The sequence below is a fragment of the Corvus kubaryi genome, unplaced genomic scaffold (genome assembly GCF_017639235.1).
Source record: "Corvus kubaryi isolate FWS band 111438036 unplaced genomic scaffold, C.kubaryi_AGA036_p1.0 37270, whole genome shotgun sequence".
Taxonomy (NCBI): Eukaryota; Metazoa; Chordata; class Aves; order Passeriformes; family Corvidae; genus Corvus; species Corvus kubaryi.
In genome coordinates, this window is record NW_024581083.1 from 370,779 (window position 1) to 390,063 (window position 19,285).

The 19,285-nt window shown below is 51.1% G+C and overlaps 1 protein-coding gene across 1 annotated transcript in view; it reads left to right on the plus strand.

Annotated features, from left to right (window-relative positions):
* The window catches only part of PFDN1 (prefoldin subunit 1), a 31,641-nt gene extending 13,033 nt beyond the window's left edge, over positions 1–18,608 (plus strand). The window contains exons 3-4 of the mRNA XM_042025340.1: positions 2,553–2,637; positions 18,446–18,608. Of these exons, the coding sequence (XP_041881274.1) occupies positions 2,553–2,637; positions 18,446–18,529 (169 nt within the window). The 3' untranslated portion in view covers positions 18,530–18,608. The remainder of the gene's footprint in view (positions 1–2,552; positions 2,638–18,445) is intronic.
* The last annotated feature ends 677 nt before the right edge of the window (positions 18,609–19,285 follow it).

Consider the following 19,285-nt stretch of genomic DNA (forward strand, 5'->3'; position numbering starts at 1 on the left):
CCCAGCTGCAGCATGGGGAAAATTGCTCAAACTGTGTTGGTGTTGAACTTTGTTTTTGAGACCAGGGACGTCAGGGAAACCAAAATGATCAATCTTTCTGTACAATTTGGGGAAGCAAATGAGAAGGGATTGTATTCTTCTTTGCTGCCCCCACAAAAAAAGGAAATAATTCAGGAAACGTTCACATACACAGGCAGGCTCAGGGAAGCAGTGACGTAGGAAGGGACTGATGGCTTTGTGTACAGAAGGCATCTTGCAGCTTTGGTTTTCACTAATGGCAGCTACTGCAGAAGCAAGGCAAAATTTGAGTCTACAGTGGGTGTGTGTGAAAGCTGATGTTTTTATTCTGGTTTTGTAGGCCTGAGGTAAGAGCATCAAAATGATGTGTTTGCTGGTGGTCCTGAAAAGTACCTCTTCTCTGGCTGGATCCAGGCTCTGTATCTAAAAGCAATGAAAATAACTTCTCTTTCCTAGAAGGGTGGTGTTGAACTTAATTTTCACAAAATCACCTGTGTTGTTATTTCAGCAGTCTGGTGTATGGCAGGACCCCAAACCATCACCAGTGCGTGCAGGTCAATGGTAGGGACACCTCCCAAGGGGAGGGGGGGGATTGAGGGGACAAAGAGAGTCTGAGTGAGCTGTGTTGGTAAGAACAGGAGCAGATAGAGAGCAAAGATGATGCCAGCATAAGCATGAGCCAAGAGTGGGAAAAAATGAGAGAGATTTGAGAAAATTGCAACATGAAAGATGTAGCGGAAGTTCCTGTGGAGAAGAGGAGGTGAAGCGGAACAGGGAAAGAAGTGGGAGGAGGAGGAGGTGGCGCTTCTATGTGCAGTTAATAGCAGCCCCAAAGAGAGTTTTAATTGGAAACCTATTATAATTACCCACGGTTTTCCTCCCATGCGTTTCAGGAATGCGTGTGGCAGGTAGTGTTCCTTTTGGCTGGGTTTCTGATGCAGAGGGCACTGGGTTTCCAGCCAAGTGGCAGATCCGTGTTTGTGTTTACCAGGCTCTGAGCAAACGCGTTAATAATGTCATTTGTCGTGGGAGATGACTCCGCAAACTGAATTCAGGTTTTTCTGTAGCAGACGGGGAATGCACTCTGATTCTGCCCTGTCTAAAGCTGCTCATTTTAACTGTTGAAGTATGAGCTGTTGTCACCTGGCAGGAAGACATTGACCCTAGTTGGTGCTAGAGGAGACCTTGAACTCATTGGTATGACCCACGGAGGCTCCTTCTAAATCCCCTGGGGGACTTTCTAAGTAGGGAAGGGGGTGAATCTGCAGCTTGTACATTCTTAATGTCTGGAAGGATGAAAAACAGCCATGCAGGGTTCCTAAAATTTGTTTGAACTTAGTTGTCCTTTACCTCTTTGTGGGATGCCAGTGCCACGTGCTGGAGAGCTGCTTTGAATGCTGGTGCTCCTTCAGAGGCTTCTCTGAGCGAGGCAGGCACCTTTCTGCTTGTTGGCAAGCAGGACTCAGATGTTATGGATGCATCTTTCAGATCCCTTTGGCAATTGAAAAGAGAACAAGTGGAAACCAATGGCCACAATTTCAGTTAAAAGCAGCCACTTCCCACTCCACAGAAAAACCCTTTGGCTGGTGAAAGTGTAGAAATTTGGAGGTCAGTGAGGGGTTGGGTTAAAGCCAAGGCTTGAGAAGTGGGAGCTGTGAAAATTCCATAGCTTCTGCTGGGAGCCCTGTCTCTGTTTTGTCAAATCACAGAAGGGTGTGGGTTCTTCACAGACCATGTGGTTCCACCTCCTGCCATGGCAGGGACACCTTCCACTAGCCCAGGTTGCTCCAAGCCGTGTCCAACCTGCCCTTGGACACTTCCAGGGATGGGGCAGCCACAGCTTCTCCGGGCACCCTGTGCCAGGGCCTCCCCACCCTCAGTGTAAAACATTTCTTCTCTGTGTCCAACTGAACCGTGGCCTGTTGCACTTTAAAACTGTTGTCCCTTGCCTGTCACGACAGATCCTGGTAATATCTCTCTCTCTGTCTTTCATATAAGCCCCTTTTATACATTGAAGAGCTGCAGTAAAGTCTCCCTGGAGCCTGTTCTTCTCCAGGGCGTACAACCCCAACTCGCTCAGCCTTTCCCTGTGGAAAGCTTCGGTTTTATTGTGCGGGTTTGTTTACCTTGCGAGCACTAAACCTTTAATAAAACAGCTCTTACCCGTCAAGAGTCTTCCTTGACTACATGCCATCAACTGATTTAAATCCCTTTGAAGGGAAGGTGCTGACAGACTCCCCTTGCTGGCTGTGTGCCAGAACTGCTTCCAGATCATTCAAGGACGCTGAATGATAAAGGGAGATCTCTGTGTGTCCATGTTCATCCTCCCAGAGCATAGGTGAGGCTGGTGAGCCTTTGGGACCAGCCTGGTGGGCTCTGGGAGCTGTCAGAGCAATTTCTGCCATCTCTGTCCAGAGCATGGGAGTGAGGATGAGCACTCAGAAGAGGTGGCTCTGGTTTAACTTGGTGTGCAGCTGGGGAACGCTGATATAAAAAGCATCCAAAGTTTTTTGTCTCTTCTTTTTCACTTGTAGGTTTATTCTTCAGCCTAAAGGAGTGATTCATAATCAGCTCTTAGAAAAACAGAGAATAGCCGAAGAGAAAATTAAGGAGTTAGAGGTAAGTTTTTGGCAAGTGATGATGATGAAAGTAGAACATTAAAGGTCAACAAGATGCTGTTTGCTACATCTCTTGTTTTTATCTGGTACTTTTCATGCTGAAGGATTGTAACTAGATGAAACAGCCTGTTACAAGTAACCTGCAAGTAACTCAAAGCACTTGGTTCCTTTCCTAGCTCTACAAACCAGTAGGGATTGGTTGTTCGCTCTGTGCCCTGGTATGAAAACTGGGAGTGAGGGATTCAGATGAGATTGGTAAGACCAAGGTCTAAAACAAGCAAAAGGATGTTTGTGTGGTTATTTGCAGCAGATAAGTGATGTAAAACTTTGCCAGTGCTTTGGGTATTTAAAGGTTACACTGGCTCAGAACAATTGCACAAATTCATGGAAGAGAAATCCATCGAGAATTACCAAATATGTAGAAATGGCATCCTGCTCAGGAAGTTCCTGAGCTAAAAATGTCTGGAGGGTGGGAAAGTATGAGGAGGAAGTACCGTATAGGCCTGCCTTGTCCTTACACTCTGCCCTAAGCATCTGCTTGGGGCTGCTGTTGAAGAGCCGATCTGTGGGGAGATGGGACTTTGTTTTGACAATGTGGTCAGAGCACTTCTGTGTTCTTGTGTTTATCTGGTTGGAGTATTCAAGGCAGAGAAGGATATCTAGGAAATAAAAAATAGTGTCTGCGCAAGTCCCAGTGTTCAAACAGGCTATCTAGTGAATCTTGACTATCTTCTTGTGGCTGCGTGTACAGCTTACAGTTCTTCTGAGAAGAAGTGCAAAATGTACTTTTCCAAGGCTGTTAGTGTGGTTTTTTTATAATGCTCCTAAAATATCATTAATAAAAACCCCTGTTTCTTGGTCTTTGGGGAATGACAGAGAAAGCAAAGACCAAGTTGTGTCACGCTGCTTTTCCCATCTGTTATTGTTTTGGAGAAAGTGATGTGGAGACCAAATAAGTAGGGACAAGCAGGAATAGGAAGTCTGTGTTCAAACCCACTCAGATCTGTGCAGTTCTGTCTCTGTTATCTCCTACTTACACTAAAGCAGAAGCTGAGTCTGGATTTTTTTTTTTAATCCCTTCTTAAAACTCATCCTGCCTGAGGAGCTGTGGAGCAAGCCCATCCCCAGATGTTGTGTTGCCTGGAGCGTTGTCTGTGCCAGACACTAAGGGGGTTTGTGTTTCTGCCCATGAGAACTCTTTCTGCACAGGTCAACAAGTGCTCTGTGGACAGGCTGTGTATCTAAGGGGGTGTGCAGGCAAGGCACAGTCATTTTTATGGTTATGTGATAAAAGCAATTGTATCCTTGCTCCTTTGGAGCCATCCCAGATGCCAGTGGCTTTGTGCAAAGACAGCCCTGCAACTGGGGTTGGAGGACTTCATGGCAGCACCTCTGGCTTTGGAAGCAGGTGGAATGTGGCTGGCAGCACCTCTGGCTTTGGAAGCAGGTGGAATGTGGCTGGCAGCCTGTTTATAAACTGCCCCTGGGGTCCCTCCCTGCCTGCTCCAGCAGGCTGTGGTCAGCTTCTTGGCTACTGTGCCCTTCAGCTGTGCCATCTGGGTTTCTTCCTGTTCCTGGTGGGGAATTATCTTACCTCCTGAACTTCCCGGTCGCTGAGTTCAGCAGAATGGATGGAATTTCCCACAAATTATAACCTCTGTTGTTCTTGCACAAAGCCTCAGAACTGGCTGCTTCACAAATGTGTTTTTCTGCTTCGTAGCTCCCTGTTGCTGAATCTCTGGTTATGGTCATTGAGTTGAAGTTTCCAGCAATAGCGACTGTCTCAAAAGGTGGTTGGAGTAGACAGGTGGTTCCCAGATGGGCTGGTTTTTCTTTTTAATCATGAATAGTAGGGCTCAGATTGCCAACACATTCAAAAGTTTGTTTTAAGTGAACATTCAAGTCCATCTTTTAACTGATCTCCTTCCAGTTGGCTGTGGCAGTTTTTTGAAGAGGGTTTTCCTTAGGCCTGGGATTCCCCATGGAAGAGGACAAGCACTTTAGCTGACAACTGAGATTTCAGGGGAAATACCTGAGTCCAATTCAGAGAGCACTTATCACAGGAGCAGGGGATTTTGCTGTCCTGAAAACAAGTTGTGACCGAAGCAGGAAAGAATGTGAAACTTTGTGACCTTGTGCTTCCACTGCTTCGTTGTAAAATAAATATCAAACCAAGAAAGGTTAAACATCCCTCCATTCATTATTAAAACTGGAAGGGTTTTAAAGCTTAGGTTTATATTTTACATTGTTAACTACCTTATGACTTACTCACATTTCTCACTTTGCACAGCTGAATCAGGCTGGTCAGAGCAATCCCTCAGTACCCTATGGTGTGGCTGATCTCATAACACATGTAGCTGAGCTTGAGGCAATTGTGCTTTGCTATGATGACATTATTGCCAAGGGTTGTGAAATGTGTATTTTTTGATACATGCCTGAATCTGAGAAAGGCTCTCCCCTCTACCTTGGTGCTGTTTGCAGAGGAGCACAGTACAGAGGGCTGGGTTCACTGCTGAGCTCTCCTGGAAGTCCATCCAGCTGTGTAGCAAGGAGATCTCCAGCTGCCTGTTCCTGAAAATCTGGCTTTAACTTGCTCCAGAGGTGTGAGCTGGTTTTGCTGACATTCACAGCTGCCAGTGAACTTTGAAAACCCTGAGGAGTTTTGTGCCTTTTCTCCCTCTGACACTCTCCACTGCAGTATGTGACTGTGGTCATTCCCTTTCCCTAGCTTCCCTCGCATGGGTGTCTCCACTGTTGAAGCAGTGCATTGTATTTTTCAAGGCAGCATCACAAAATTGATGGGATGCTGCTGGTTTGGGCCTCCTTGCTGCTCACCACATGACAAAGCAGCAAGGACAGCCAGGGCTGTCCTTGTAAAGGGCTGAGAAAATAAGGCTCATCTGGAACAGGCATTATGCTTGGTGAGAGGAACTCTGTTCTGAAAGCACCAAGGGGTCTGGGTGTGCATGAGGGGGCAGTTAGTTATTCTGCAGAAGTTATCTGAAGAAAACCAAAGGTAGTTTTACCCTGCTTGTTAAAGCTGTGTGTGGCCGTGAATATATCTAAATATATATATTGAATCATAGAATGGTTTGGCTTGGAAGGGGCCTTAAAGATCATCTCATTCCACCCCCCTGGCTTGGGTAGGGACACCTTCCACTAGACCAGGTTGCTCCAGGTACGGGGCAGCTACAGCTTCTCTGGGCAGCCTGTGCCAGGGCCTCATCATCCTCGTGGTAGTTTTTTCTAATTTCCCATGTAAATTTCTCCTCTTTCAATTTGAACCCATTGTTCCTTGTCCTGTCACTCCAGTTGCTGGTGAAGAGTATCTCTCTGGCTTCCCTTCAGGTCCTGGAAGGTGCTATGAGGTTTCCACACAACCTTCTCGTCTCCAGGCTGAACAGCCCCACTGTTCTCAGCCTGTCAACTTCATACACACCTGTGTGGCATTCTGAACTTCACGACTTCTATCTAATCCTTTGGAATCCAAACAGACTGCCCAGGCTTGCTGGCACAATAGCTGTGCCTGCTGACAGGCTGTGCCAACAGGGCTTACCCAAACCTCCAGAGATTGGTGCCATGTGCTTCCTCACACACTGGCATGGGACACGTCCTGCTTAGCAGGAGCCATTGGATTTTTCCAGTCCTGATACTATCAAATTCTTGTTGTGTTTCACGGTGCAAGGGGTATGTGTTAAATCTATTTTGAAAGCATTCTAAAGGGATGAGCACAGACTCTTTTTAGCTCAGCAATGTTTGTGCAGTATTAGGAGAAAAACCAAGTAATGTTTTTCTTCCCTTGTTTTTAAGGAAACATGATATGTGAGGGGTGGAACAATGCTTTGTTTCAGGAAATGTTATCCGTTTCCATTGTAGGGCTAGATGGATTCTGTTTTTAAATGTGGCATTTTAAAAAGAACAAACTCTATGATGTTATAAAGACATGGAAAATTGATTCTTCGTTAGGGGTGGAGAAAGTGATTATCACTGTGTGCTTTCTCTGATAGTATCTGATAGTCCCCTTCTCTCCTGCTATATTCAGCTTGTTTAGTTGTCAGGCGTTGTCAGACTAAATTGCTAAAAATAACAAATAAGGGGGAGGCTCTGCTGGGCAGCTCCGTCTGCTGTGTGCCACTGAATTTAGCTCCTTCGGGAAAAGGGCAAAAGCAACCTGCAGCTTTCTGGTTGAATTGGATTTTGGTTTTAAACTCTGACCACAACATAGCTGTGTGCTTGTTTCCCAGGCAATTCTTTCACATGCCTGTGGGAGACTGAAAGTTTACTGCTGCAGAGATAAAGGGTTGGTTGGTTTTTTCTCTGGCTGCCCGGAGTAGAAAATATAATCAAGACAGCTGTACCTAAAGGCTTGATTTCTAATTCAGAAATCCTTCATGCGATCCCTAAATTGGATTGGATTGGATTGGATCCATGTCCAATTTCCCTATCCCACACAGAAAATATCTTTGCTCTCCTTCCTGGTGGGGGAAGGAACACTGTGCTCTCAAACACCGCTGTGCTCCATGTTCAAAGCCTCAGGTGATGTTTGTGAAGTGACAAATTTTGTGAAGTTACGAAGTGACTGCACTGAAATGCTTCAAGGTGACCACCGACTTCTTCCCCAGTGTTGCCTGAGCACAATCTTGCTCGTGCTGCGGCTTCCATTTCTCTCATCTTTTTCTGGGAGCTTTAAAATGGCTTTGCTGCAGCCCTGAGGCGCAGTGGTGGTGCCCCTGCCGTGATGAGTCGGCTCTGACACTTGCCACAACAGTGTTTTCTTCCCCTGTGGGAACAAAGATTTCTGCAGGTGAGGTGTGGCTGGGGAGAAGCGCTGAAGCCTGGGGCAGGTATGGCTGGGATGGACCTGCTCGGTGTGGCCTCGGCCTCCGACGTGCTCTGGTGGCAGCTCTCCTTCATTTTGTACTGAAACCCTCAGCATGGAGGCCAATTCTGTGGGTGGCTTTAACGATGTGAAAACAAGCCTCTTGAGATTTGTGGTGCTCTTTGCAGACCACGAAGCGTCCATCAGAAGGTAGCAATTGTTAAGCTGTTCCCAAGTTAGACCAATTTCTTCCAGGGATTTACAGCGCAGAAGTTCTCATCGCATGGTTTGCTTGGGGTAGGCCAGTGCCCAGGAATGTGTGCTGGGCTCTTTAACTAAACAGGGGGAAATAAGGAATGCTCCTGTTTGCTTTGGAGAGGGGAAGCCTCAAGAATAACCCTCTGTGCATTAACCTGGAGCAGATTCTACTTTGGATGAGGGTGCTGTTCCCTCATTCCATTGCTGGCATGTGCGCACGTACCGGGGGCAGGATTTTAAACACACCTTGTCACTGAAGTTGCCCCTTGTTTCCCCGTGTGTGCATAGGCAAGGTCAGTCCCTCTGCTTGCTGTAGAGGGAGGCAGGACACCTAACGTGGGGACAGGTGGAGTATGGAAGTAAATTTACCGTGTAGGATTAGTATTTGGGCTTGCATGGACGTTTTAGGAGGAAGCTATGGGATCTCCACAAATAATGGATGTTAGCATGAAGATGAGCTGCAGAGCCTCATCAGACCCTCGGTGGGGACCAGGCCAGGCAATACCCAGCATCTTGCATGGCTCTGTGTGCCTGAGGCAGCTGTGGGTGTCTGGGCAGGTCCTTCTGGACACAGACATTTTGGACTTGGTGGCGTTCCTGGGAAATGTGTTTCATCTTGACTCTCTTGGCTGGTGTCATCCCGTGTCTGAGTCTGTGCCCTCACTGAGGGTTGCTGCTGTGTTTCAGGCTGCAAAGCTGGAGGCTTAGCTTGCTTTTTGAGGGCATGGGTGGTCCAGCTGCCTGCCTGTCAGCTGCAGAGCATCCACAGGCACTCCCGTGGGAGAGCAGAGTGCAGCCTGCATGGGCAGAGCTGTTACCAACGGTCTTCCCTCCATGAGAGCCTTGTTTTGAAGAAGGGAGTAGCCAAAGCTCATTTTTTTTCCCCTATAGGTCTGGCTGTCTTACAGGGAGGAGAATCTGTGTTCTCATTCCTGATTTTTGAAATGAAAGATACTTTGAGCAATTAGAAAAATAGGCTTTAAAATGACAAAATTTTGAGGAGGTTGAGAGTGTAATGATCACAGAGCTAACGCTATCAGCACAAAATCCTGCTTTGTGGAAAGGCCTCCTGACACTGGACTGGGGCCACACAATTTAAGGTAAATACTGGAGGAATTGGGGCATAGCTAATGCTGCTCTAATTCTTTCTGTTCCCTAAACTGACTCTGCTGATGGTTACAGGAAGAACAGGCCTTCACAGCTGTGAGGAATCATTCACTTCACTTGCTTTTTAATGTTTAAAGCCTCAAGGTCTGTCCTGTTTGTCAAAAATGTGGGTGGCAAAAGGATTGTGTTCTTACAGCTGAACTTCATGGGTGTTTCTCTGTTATGTGACTGTCACCTTTCATTGCAGACAGATGGAAATCAGCTGTGTGCAGCTAGCACCTTGCAGCTTTTAAAGGCAACAAGTGCTCCTCAGTATCTGCAGGGAAGGAGGTGGATCTGTTTAAAAGCTGGCTCTTAGTCCTGTGTTAGATTTGTTAGATAAAGATCAAATAACAGTATGTTCTGCTTTGAAAATTGTGTAAGAAGCTTGTCATGTGTTAAATAGTGCACAAGTCACTGGTTGCAAAACATGATGTTGGAATCTTAGAGGCACAGGGAGAAGAAATTCTCACATTTCGAAGGGGAAAGGGGATTCCCAGCTCTCTGGAGGGGTCATCCACCACCTTAGGCCTGGGATGGCTTATAAAAACTGGTGTCTCACCACATTTTTGTGAAGAATGCTTGTGGAATGACGTGTATTTATATCATCACGTGTGTGGGTATGGAGTGGCAAGGCTGGATCTCTCATTTGGAGCAATCATTCACTGCAACAAGTCTTCAAACTCGCAGGTTTTTGCAAGCAGTTGTTTAATTAGTAATTCTTTGTTAGTCTTCCCTGTACTGCAGACTGCAAAGTAAGCACACAAACCAGCTGAGAGGGCAAAGGCTTTATGAAGGAAGAACTGGAATTTGATGACTTTGCTTTCATTGTTCCTACCTTTATTTTTAGGTGGATAATTGTAGATTTTAAAAGCAAGAGCATAATTAATGTGGGGGTTGTTTGCTTCCTTTTAAGTCCTTTAGAGACTAGTTATAGATATACTTTCAAAATAAATGCATCTCAGAACTTCTTTTAGTTTCTTTTTTTGGGGGGGAGGGGGGATTACTCTTGATTAAAAAAACCCCAACAACCTAACAGAGAAAACTTTTCAAGCAGCTCTTGCCAGTATACTCACATTCCTCTGTCATTCAAAGGAAAGTGAAACACATTATGTATTAATAAAAACCCACTTCTGCTGCTGTGTCTAAATGGTTTTGTCCATCCAGGAGCCTACATTTAGTCATCTGAGCCTGAAAACGTTGCTTGTTTCCTCTGATTAGCATTAAGCTGCCTTTATGGTTACACTGAAATCATTTTAACACCAAGTTGGTTGATAAGTCTGTCGTTTTAGAGCAGGGTCTGATTCATTGTCAGAGCTCTCCTTTGTGCTTATGGCTGCAGAAGTATCCAAAGCAACGAGCTAAGCTGGATGCGGGTCCCTCTCCAAATTCCTCCTTGCATGAGTAATAATTAGTCACAAACCCAGCACTGCTGTCCTTGCCTTAGTCACCAGGCCCCTGCAGTGGCTCCTGGCTGGCCTTTGTGCCAAGCAGCTCTGGGGAGGGGGATTATCTGTGCCCGATAAACCTCCATCCTGCTTCCATCTCCTCCTCCATCTCGCCTGGGGAGAACAGGAAACGATTATTTGGAAAGCGTGCTCCTGCCTGTTGGAGCCCTGAGCCAGCCCTGAGTCAGCTTTACAAAGCCACACCTTGCTCCCAGGTATGCAGGGCAGCCCTCACGTCACGCTCCCTGCTGTCCCCACTGCCCGGGTCACCCCTGCTCCATCCCTAATGCCTTGCTGGTGGGCATGTGGCTGCTCTGAGTTCAGGGCTGTCTGAACGGGGTGGGGAGGGGGGATGCTGCCTAACTGGGAGATGACATCATCTTTTTGTTGCTGATTTGTCTTTGAAATTCATGGAAATGATTTTTCTTTTTAAGTGGCCTTGTTTGGCCAGGACTGCAAGAGCTGAAAGGTGTGGTGTGGTTTTGCAAAAGTCCTACTGCCAGGAGGAATCCCGATGAGCCACACCAGCTCTGTGGGACCACAGAAACTGAGGCACTGGGTTAGGGAACTTACCACATGTTGCAAGAGGCAGTTTGGTGAGGGACGCTTCCGCTGAAACAGAACGTGGGGGTTTTCAGAATCTCTGTGAGTTTCCCCTCCCCAAGTTCTCTGTTCGACCTGATTCTGCTGTCATAACCCTGGTTAGGGTGCAGTATCTGACCTGGAGCAATGTACTCCTGGAAACTGCTCTACATGGGAATTGTGCCAAGAAGGGGTGTCCCTAAAGGAATCCTTTGGGTTGATAATACATTTCTGCTGCCACCTACTGAAAGGTTCCTATCGACTTGCTTTTGTAGTAGTTCACATCAGGCTGGGCTGCAGGAGTTCACTGGAATAATCCGTCATTTCCCAGTCACAAAGAGGAACTGTCTCCATCTCTGCTGGAAGCGCTGCCCTGTGGCTCAGACCGTGGGTCTGCAAAGTGCTGCTGCCACAGGGCTGGGGTTGGGCAGAAAGGCTGGCAGGCAGGCTGGCTTTCTGCCCCTTGCCTTGCCCCTTCTTCTCTTGAAGGTACCAAGTATGGAAGTTAATGGGGGCTTTTCCAACTAAGCTTTTTCAGAGTATGTTCCTCAGGGTTTCGAGGTGCTTCAGTAATGATGGGGGAAGCCCTGCTGGTTGTGCTGTGGTAGGATCAGTTCATTATTTGCACCAACAGTTCTTTAGGCAGGTGCTTTTAAAGATTCTCCTGAGTTGGCACATGTAGCTGTGTGCTTGATGTTTTCTCTTCTACACTCTAACCCAGGTAGTTCTGAAGTGACTGTGGGTCCCCGTTACTTTGTGGAAGGAGGAGATGAGGAAAAAGGGTCTGAATCATCACTTCTCCTCTTAGGTATATGGCATCATGCTTCTGTCAGCAGCTGTCGTCAGAAACCAGCTGGGCTCCCTTCCTATTCCAGGTCATTCACTCTTGAGCAAACTCTGGGCAACTTCCTGAGGCAGTAATTCTTCTTGGAAAGTCTTGAAGTGTATCTAAATATTTGGTGGTTGCTGTAGAGTGGTAATTCCCAATGTGTACATGTGCCATGGTGTTGAACTGGGTGAGGACCAGTGCTGGGTGGACCCACCAGGGCGTAGGGCTGCCTGCAGACCTACCCCACCCCATTGCTGGTGTCCACTATTTCAGCTTCTCCTGGAGCAGGAGCAGCTGGATGCTGTTCAGCAGGTCCACCTCCGTCCTGTTTAGGGGTTCCAAGTGAAATCCCATTAAACAGAGCACATGTCCCCAGCACATCATCTTCTGTGGGCTTAGTCTGACCGAAATGTTTGCCTTGCCCAGGGTGTGTGTGCCGGGGCTCGGAGCGCTGTTCTCCACAGGGACTTTGGGCACTGCCAGCCCCTGAACAACAGCAGTGCCCCAAGAGTGAGGGCAGCTCAGGCTGCTGCTGCCTGGCCCCCAGTACCCGGGCAGCACAGTTTGCTGTCCTCCCAGGGAAGATCCTTTTCCAGCCAACCATGTGCTCCCAACTCTAGCTCAGGATCTGCTGATCACTTTCCCACAGAGCCCTCAGGGAATGCCAAAAATGGTTTGAGTTAACTTTGGGGGATACAGAAGCTCTTGGCTAGCTGCAGGTTTACTGAGGTGGTGTCACAAGATGAGTTGTCTCAGGGCTCCTCTTTGAGGCACTGCATCGTGCCTGAAGACTGCAGCGTTCCTCAACGGAAGCCTTCTGAGTGTGAGAGTGGGATGCCAGAATCCAGTGGCTGGTAGCCAAGCAGGCTGAGAGCCATGGGAAGGGAGGGATTCTCTGGGAAGGGACCTGCCAGCTTGTTTTGTCCTCACAAGTTGGGTGTAAAACAAGTTCATAGAAAAACAGTTTAAACAACAAAAAAAGGGAGAAAAAAGAACAGGCTGAAATGAATAGGCTTGTCCCAATACTAGATGCTTAAATTTCCATGGAAACATTTTTGTTTGGGCTTAAGGAAATCTGTGTTTGCAGGTCAGAGGTTGAAGCTTTCTTTCACTTGCAGAGGTGACGTGAGAGAAGTGGAATTTGAAGAGCAAAAGTCGATAAACCATGACTTGTCACAGGAAACTCACCTGTGAGTGGGAGGGTATGGCAGCATGGATGGGCAGGGCTGCCGTGTCTGTTCCCTCTGGGAGCACAGGGCTGTTTGGGCTCTTGGAGTGGAGCGAGAATGCTGTGCCCTGTTCCACTGAACCACCAGCTCGAGCCAAGGCCCTGCCACACACGGGGCTGGCGGCGGCCGACCCGCTCTCCCTGAAGGCAGAGGCCTCTGAATCACAGTGCTGGGAGGAAGACAGTGCTTTGATCATCAAAAGCTCATCCAAGAGAAGCTGATTAATAGTTTTTTCTTTCGGTGGAATCTGTGGATGCTGGCTCTTTAATCTGCCAGGAATGCCAGGTCCGGGTGCGTCATATTGAGAAGCATCGGCCTCTCCAGCAGCGTGATGCAATGGGAGCGGAGGTGGGAGGCTGGAGCAGGAGGTGACTTCCTGCCGTGTCAAAAGGCCATGGGCCACTTCTGTTAACCACAGCTCCTTTTCTTCTTCAGGGCGTGAGCTGTAATTGTATTTGCATTCAATCTAGTCTTTCCACAGCTGCTGCCAAAAGCAAACAGCACAGAGCTGGTCAGGGAGCAGGCGCTGCTCGCGATGGGGAGTGAAGGGCAAGGGAGAGCCGAGGAGCGGGGTGGTGGCAGGGGCGAGTCCTACGGCGTTGTTTGGCTGCAGCCACCCGTGCCAGGGCACAGGCTGGCCATGCCAGCACGCCTTGGTCAGGAGCGTGCACGGCGAGGGCTGGCTCGTGGTGCTGCCTGCACAGCCCCTGGCTGGGGCCGGCCAAGCTGGTGCTTCCAGGAGCCTGCGCTTCCTATGCCAGCAAAACACAGAGGCAGCTGGGGCTGGTGGAACCCCCCAAGAGCTGTTGCCTGCTCCCCCCAAAGCCATTGCCTGCAGTCCCCCACAGGTGTGCATCCCACCAGGCCCATTGTGTATCAGTGCCCTGCCCTCCCTTCTCCTTGCAGGCAGGGCTGGGGCTGGTGGTGCTTTCCCTGCCAGGCTGGGCAGCTTTGTCTGCGGAGCTGTCAGCTGTACAGCCACCCTTCCTCCTGGGAAGGGTTCCTGGCAGCTGGATGTGATTGTCTGTCAGATGGGGCTGCGTGAGTGGTCAGTCCCATTTTTGGCTGCACGTCTGATGACGTGGCACAGGGTGTTTTTAGTTCATGTAGCTGTACCAAACCACACACAAGTTCACCCCTTGCCCCACACACGTATTTTAGGAAGGCTGCAGGAAGCCTTGGAGTGGAGAAGGCTCCTGAGAGCTGGCAGGGGAGAATATGGGCCAGGTTGGTGACCCATCTATGCTCAGGGGTAGGAGAGGTGCAAAGTCCAGTTTCTGAGCCCCCAGGATGTGCTGGGAGGCGCAGCTGGTGGGTTTGGCTCTGCTGCCCAAGGAGGGATCTTGCCCTCCATCCTGGTGCCAGACAGCTATTAGCATGGCAATTCTGTTACCAGAAAGCAGATTTCAGTGAGAACACTTCCTTTGGGGCTAGTTTTGAGACAGATCATCAGGGCTGTGGTTTGTCTTGTTCCCAAGTGCTGCAGCCCTTCCTGCCTGGGGAAGGAACTGTTGTTGGGAGTGGTATTAGCTTAAAGGAATTAGGAAACTGCAGGCTGGGAGGCATTGACTGCACTGGCTTTTAGGGGGCATCCTCTGTGGGTTTGCACCCTGTCAGTGTTCTGCAGATGGCCCAGACCTCGCTGGGCTGTGGCAGCAGCCGTGTGTCGGTCTCGTGTCCCAGTGCAGGTGGCAGAGCACTTTCTGTGTGGTTCAGAAGGGGGATCAGGGGGCTGTCACTGTAGAGGAGAGAGTGGATGAGAACTGGTGGGTGGCCTGTGGCAGGAAGAAGTGAGGATGCAAGAGCCTGTCCTGGGCTGGAGCAGGTCAACGGGCTCCGTTTTGGAATGTGTGTGAAGCGTGCTGTCCACCTGGAACTGTGTGGCTGCAAATCCTGCTACCTTCCCACGTGCCCTCTTCCATGCAGCCTCCAGCTCCCCTTCCTTGCTCTGTGGGGGAGAAGCTTCTCCAGCACTGATGGGACCTGCAGCCCTGGGTCATCCCTCCCTGTGAGTGAACTGTGCCTGGGTCGTGGGAATGCACTGACCTTTGTCCGGGAGTGGCGGGGGCTGGCAGGGCCTGGCACTGTCGGTCAGAGGCTGTTCCTCTGAAATAAGTTTCAGTAACACCCCACAAGAGAGTTTTGTAAAATAATTTTCTAGCAAGTGGCTGTGGGAATTGTGAACCAGGAGGGGGAACTGGGCCCTTGCTGTGGTTGGAGCCCTTGGCTGACACCAGCTGCTTCCTGTCGTGCCCTCCAGGTTTCCTTGTCACTGCCTTGCCACACTCCTGGCGAGACTGCAGGGGGACAGCAGCACGCCAGGTCACTGCTGTGGAGCCTGGCCCTGCTTGTCAGCCGGAAGCTGGGGCTTTTCTGGGAGCTCAGTGTCATGTGGCAACTTCCCCCTGATGCCTTCTCAAAGCCAGTCTCCTTTCTCTGTTCTTCCCTGGAGCTCTGTGGCTCAGGCAGTGGCATCTGGGGCCAGTTTGGGCACCCACCTTACCTGTCCAGAGGCCCACAGGAGCTGGGGGAGGGTGAGGGCAGTTTAGGGCACTGGTGTGGTGAGTGAGTAGGAGCTCTGGGTCAGCAGCTCACAGGTCATGCAGCCACCAAAGCCAGCGGTGCAGGGCCAGTGTGCTGCCATGTCCCCTTGGGCTGCTGCCATGTCCCCTTGGGCTCCAGACTGGTGAGCACTGGAGCTACAGCTGTAGAAGTGAAACCAGAGGCTTCAGAGAGCAGCGGCCCTCTTTGGTTTCACGAGGGACCGAAACCAGCAGCACAGTTTTGGCATTGCCCTGGGAATTCCCACAGGCTGTACTTGCCATGGCACAGGTAGCAGAGGATGATCACCTGCAGCAGGAAACACATTTTCCCAGAGAAATGCATCAGCTCAGTGGGTGCTGAGGTGAAGCCCAGCAGCCACAGGCTGGCTCAAGCCAGGGGCTCAGAGGACACAGGGTTAACTAGGGCTGCGAGTGCAAATGAAAGCTGTGAGTTGGAAGCTGGAGGTGGGGTTTGGGGTGCAGGGTGGCGTTCAGGGAACAGATACCACCAGCCTGGCAGGTCTGGCTGGACCGGATCAGCCTCCAGCATGACTTCAGAGCTGCGCTGCCGTGTCTCTGGGCCCTGCTGTGAGTAGGCAGAGCGTGTGTCAGCTGCTCGCTCAGCGCTGCTCCCCGGGAGAGACAGAGTTTCCTGTCTAGACCCCAGTAATCGCAGCGAGGAGGGGTTTGCACGCAGGCTCCCGCTCCTTCTCCGGTGATTACCGAAGCAGAAGCCGGGCTGCAGTTCTCCCTGCCTGGGGAAGAAACACCTCGCTTCTGCCACGTGTCTCGGAAAATGTGGCGCCCGTCTGCTCCTCGCTTGCTCATGATCCGGGCTGTGGGCTGGAGTGGGAGCCAGCCCCTGTGCTGGCTCCGGCACTGCCTGGCTGCAGGACAGCTCGGGGAGTTTGCAGCCCCCCAGCTGCGGGTGCAGGGCTCCCCTTGATGCTCGAAGGATGCTCCTGGAGCCCAGGGATGGGACTCCCTGGAAACTGCTTCTGGGAGGGAGTACTGGGAGCAGCACAGATTCTTGTGCTTCAAAAATTAGGTGACCAAGGAGAGTGAGGGAAAGAAAAATTCCCTGAATCCTGCCCTGCCTGGGGCTGCAGGTGCTGCCTAAGTGCAGAAATGGCATTAAACCCAGGCCCTTTGCATGGGGAAGGCAGAGCATGTCACTGTGCAGGGTGGGCAGTGTGGGTCCACGTGGGTGCTCCTCTGCTGCGTCAAGGTCCCTTGTCCTCGTGGAAGTGGGGCCAGCAAGGCTTCCCAATGGGATGTCTGAAATTCCGCTGGAAGGAACATGGAGCCGTGGCTGCAGCCTGCCAGCTCCTGGGCTCTCCCAGTCCTGCTGCACAGCCTGCCTGTGGAGAGCTGCTCTCTGGAAGTGTCTCCTGCTGCCTGGTGGGAGCAGGAGACGGGGCCAGGGGAGAGGACAGGAGGGCAGGACCATTTCATGCACTAATTTAATGGTGTTCAAAAAAACTTCAGTAAAAAATGACCCCCCAGAAGTCAGCTCTACTGCTGCCACTCTCCTCTGGTCAGCAGAGCGAGGTGAAGCTCAGAGCCACGTGGGTTTTTTGGGCCTGTCTCCTCTTGCTGGCCTCAGACTCAGTTCCCTATGTGTGAAATCCCTCGACGTCTGTGCGGGCAGTGTGGGGACAGCACGGCGGTGACAGAGCCCTGCTCCTGAGTCACTGGCACTGGGAACCTGTGGCTGCTCTTCTTCTCCCTGTGGTTTCCTCAAAAGCAGTTCCTGTAAGCGAAAGGGACCCTATGTGCCTGGGGACCACAGAGAGGGACAAGGAACCCTGAGCCATAACCCTGGCCCTGGCTGTCACGAGCAGCCTTTAGTATTTAAATACAAACCCTTCAGCCTTTAGAAGCAGAGCTGGGATGGGCCTTGCAGCTGAGTGAGCAGCTGTGCCATGGCAAGGGGACAGAGGGGCAGTGGTGGCAGCAGGACTGCTCCATGGGCTAATGGATTTTCAGCATTACAGGACCACAGTTTCAGGGGCTCACGGAAGTCAGGGCGAGGCTCTCAGGGCAGCATCAGCAGTTCTTGCCCTTCACCTGGCCTTGGGCTGGGTGGGCTTTGGGGGCCACTGCTGCTGAACTGGGCTCCTGGCACTGGGGAGGTGACTGGTAGAGCCTCTGGCAGGATGCTCTGGGATGGGGCCTGGACTCCTGGAAGTTAACAACAATCCTGCCAGTGCTCACTGGTAGCTGGCATGGCCCAGAGCAGGGCTCTACATGGGCAGCACGGGAGCCTGTGCTCACAGCAACGCCGGAGGAGACTGTTGTGTCTGTTGTTTGGAAACCCAGAGAAAATAGTCCAAAGAGCCAAGCACTGATTTTTCCAGCCACAGAGGAGCACCCAGACTAGCAGGAAAAAACACTGCATGCTGAATTCCTATCTTGGGATGCACATCTTGGGGCTGCTTCCCTGCCAAGCCCAGTCTAATTACAGATGATTAAGGAAACACGTATTTGGTGATGATGCCAGGGAATTTCTGATAGAAAGGAGGATATAGGGTTAGAAAATGGCCTAGCTAGGAAAAAGAACCTTTTGTGCCCAAGGAAAAAGGGTTTTGCTGTGTCTCCATCAGGAGGCCTTGGCGTGTCAGTCCCTCTCTAGGCTGCAAGAGTTATAGGATCTGATTTGATTTCCTTCCTTGCTGAGGTAGATGGCTCCCACTTTTTGCAGTGCCGCTGTTGCAACAGCCCCCGCAGCTCTGAGGTTTCAGGGGGGAACAAAATTCAGTCTGTGTAAACATGAACCTGCCCCTGTGCCTCTGGGAATGTGTAACTGCTGTCCCCACATGGGACACCTGCAGTGCGGTGGGTGCCCCAGCCAGCACCCACAGCTCTGCCTGGGCAGCTTTGGGCCCTGGTACCCAGGTGTGTGCTGGCAGGGCTGGGGGGGATCCTGATTTTCCTCTGGTTTCTGCCTTGCAGCAGAAGAAGTCGTACCTGGAGCGGAGCGTGAAGGAAGCAGAAGACAATATCCGGGAGATGCTGATGGCCCGCAGGGCGCAGTAGTGGCACCCCTGGGTGCTCTGGGCTGATCCCCATTGCCTGACCCCCCACCCCACCTCAATAAAACACTGTGTGGCACACAGCTCCCGTCTCTGGCTGCTCTCCCTGCATGCGTGTGATGGAGAGATGGGGTGGTGGGAGGAGTTGGGGTGAGGGGCCTGCAGGAAATCGTGGTTCCCTGGAGTAGCTGTACCCTCATCCAGTGGACACCCACTGCCTGGTGTGGGCACTGGGGAAGGTCCTGCTGGGGAGTGGTGGTGTGGGAAGAGGGAGGTGGGCAGGGCTGGCACAGGCACAAACACCACCAGGGTCAAGGACACAGCCATGAGCACAGGCACAGCCATGGGCACGGGAACCGGCTCTGGCCCAGCCAGCCCGCGCCAGGAGGTCGTTCCCGCTGCCCCAGGTCATTCCTGCTGTTCCGGGCCGTTCCCTCTGTCCTGCTCCGTTCCCGCTGATTCCGGCCAATTCCTGCTGATCCCGGGTCATTCCCGCTGCTCCCGGTCCATTCCCCTGTCCCGGGCCGTTCCCGCTGATCCCACTCCGCTCCCCTGTCCCGCTCCATGCCCGCTGATCCCGGTCCATTCCCTGTCCCGCTCCATGCCCGCTGCTCCCGCTCCATTCCCTGTCCCGCTCCACTCCCCTGTCCCGCTCCGTTCCCGCCGCTCCCGCTCCATCCCGCTGCTCCCGCTCCATTCCCTGTCCCGCTCCGTTCCCGCTCCATCCCGCTCCTTCCGCTCCATTCCCTGTCCCACTCCG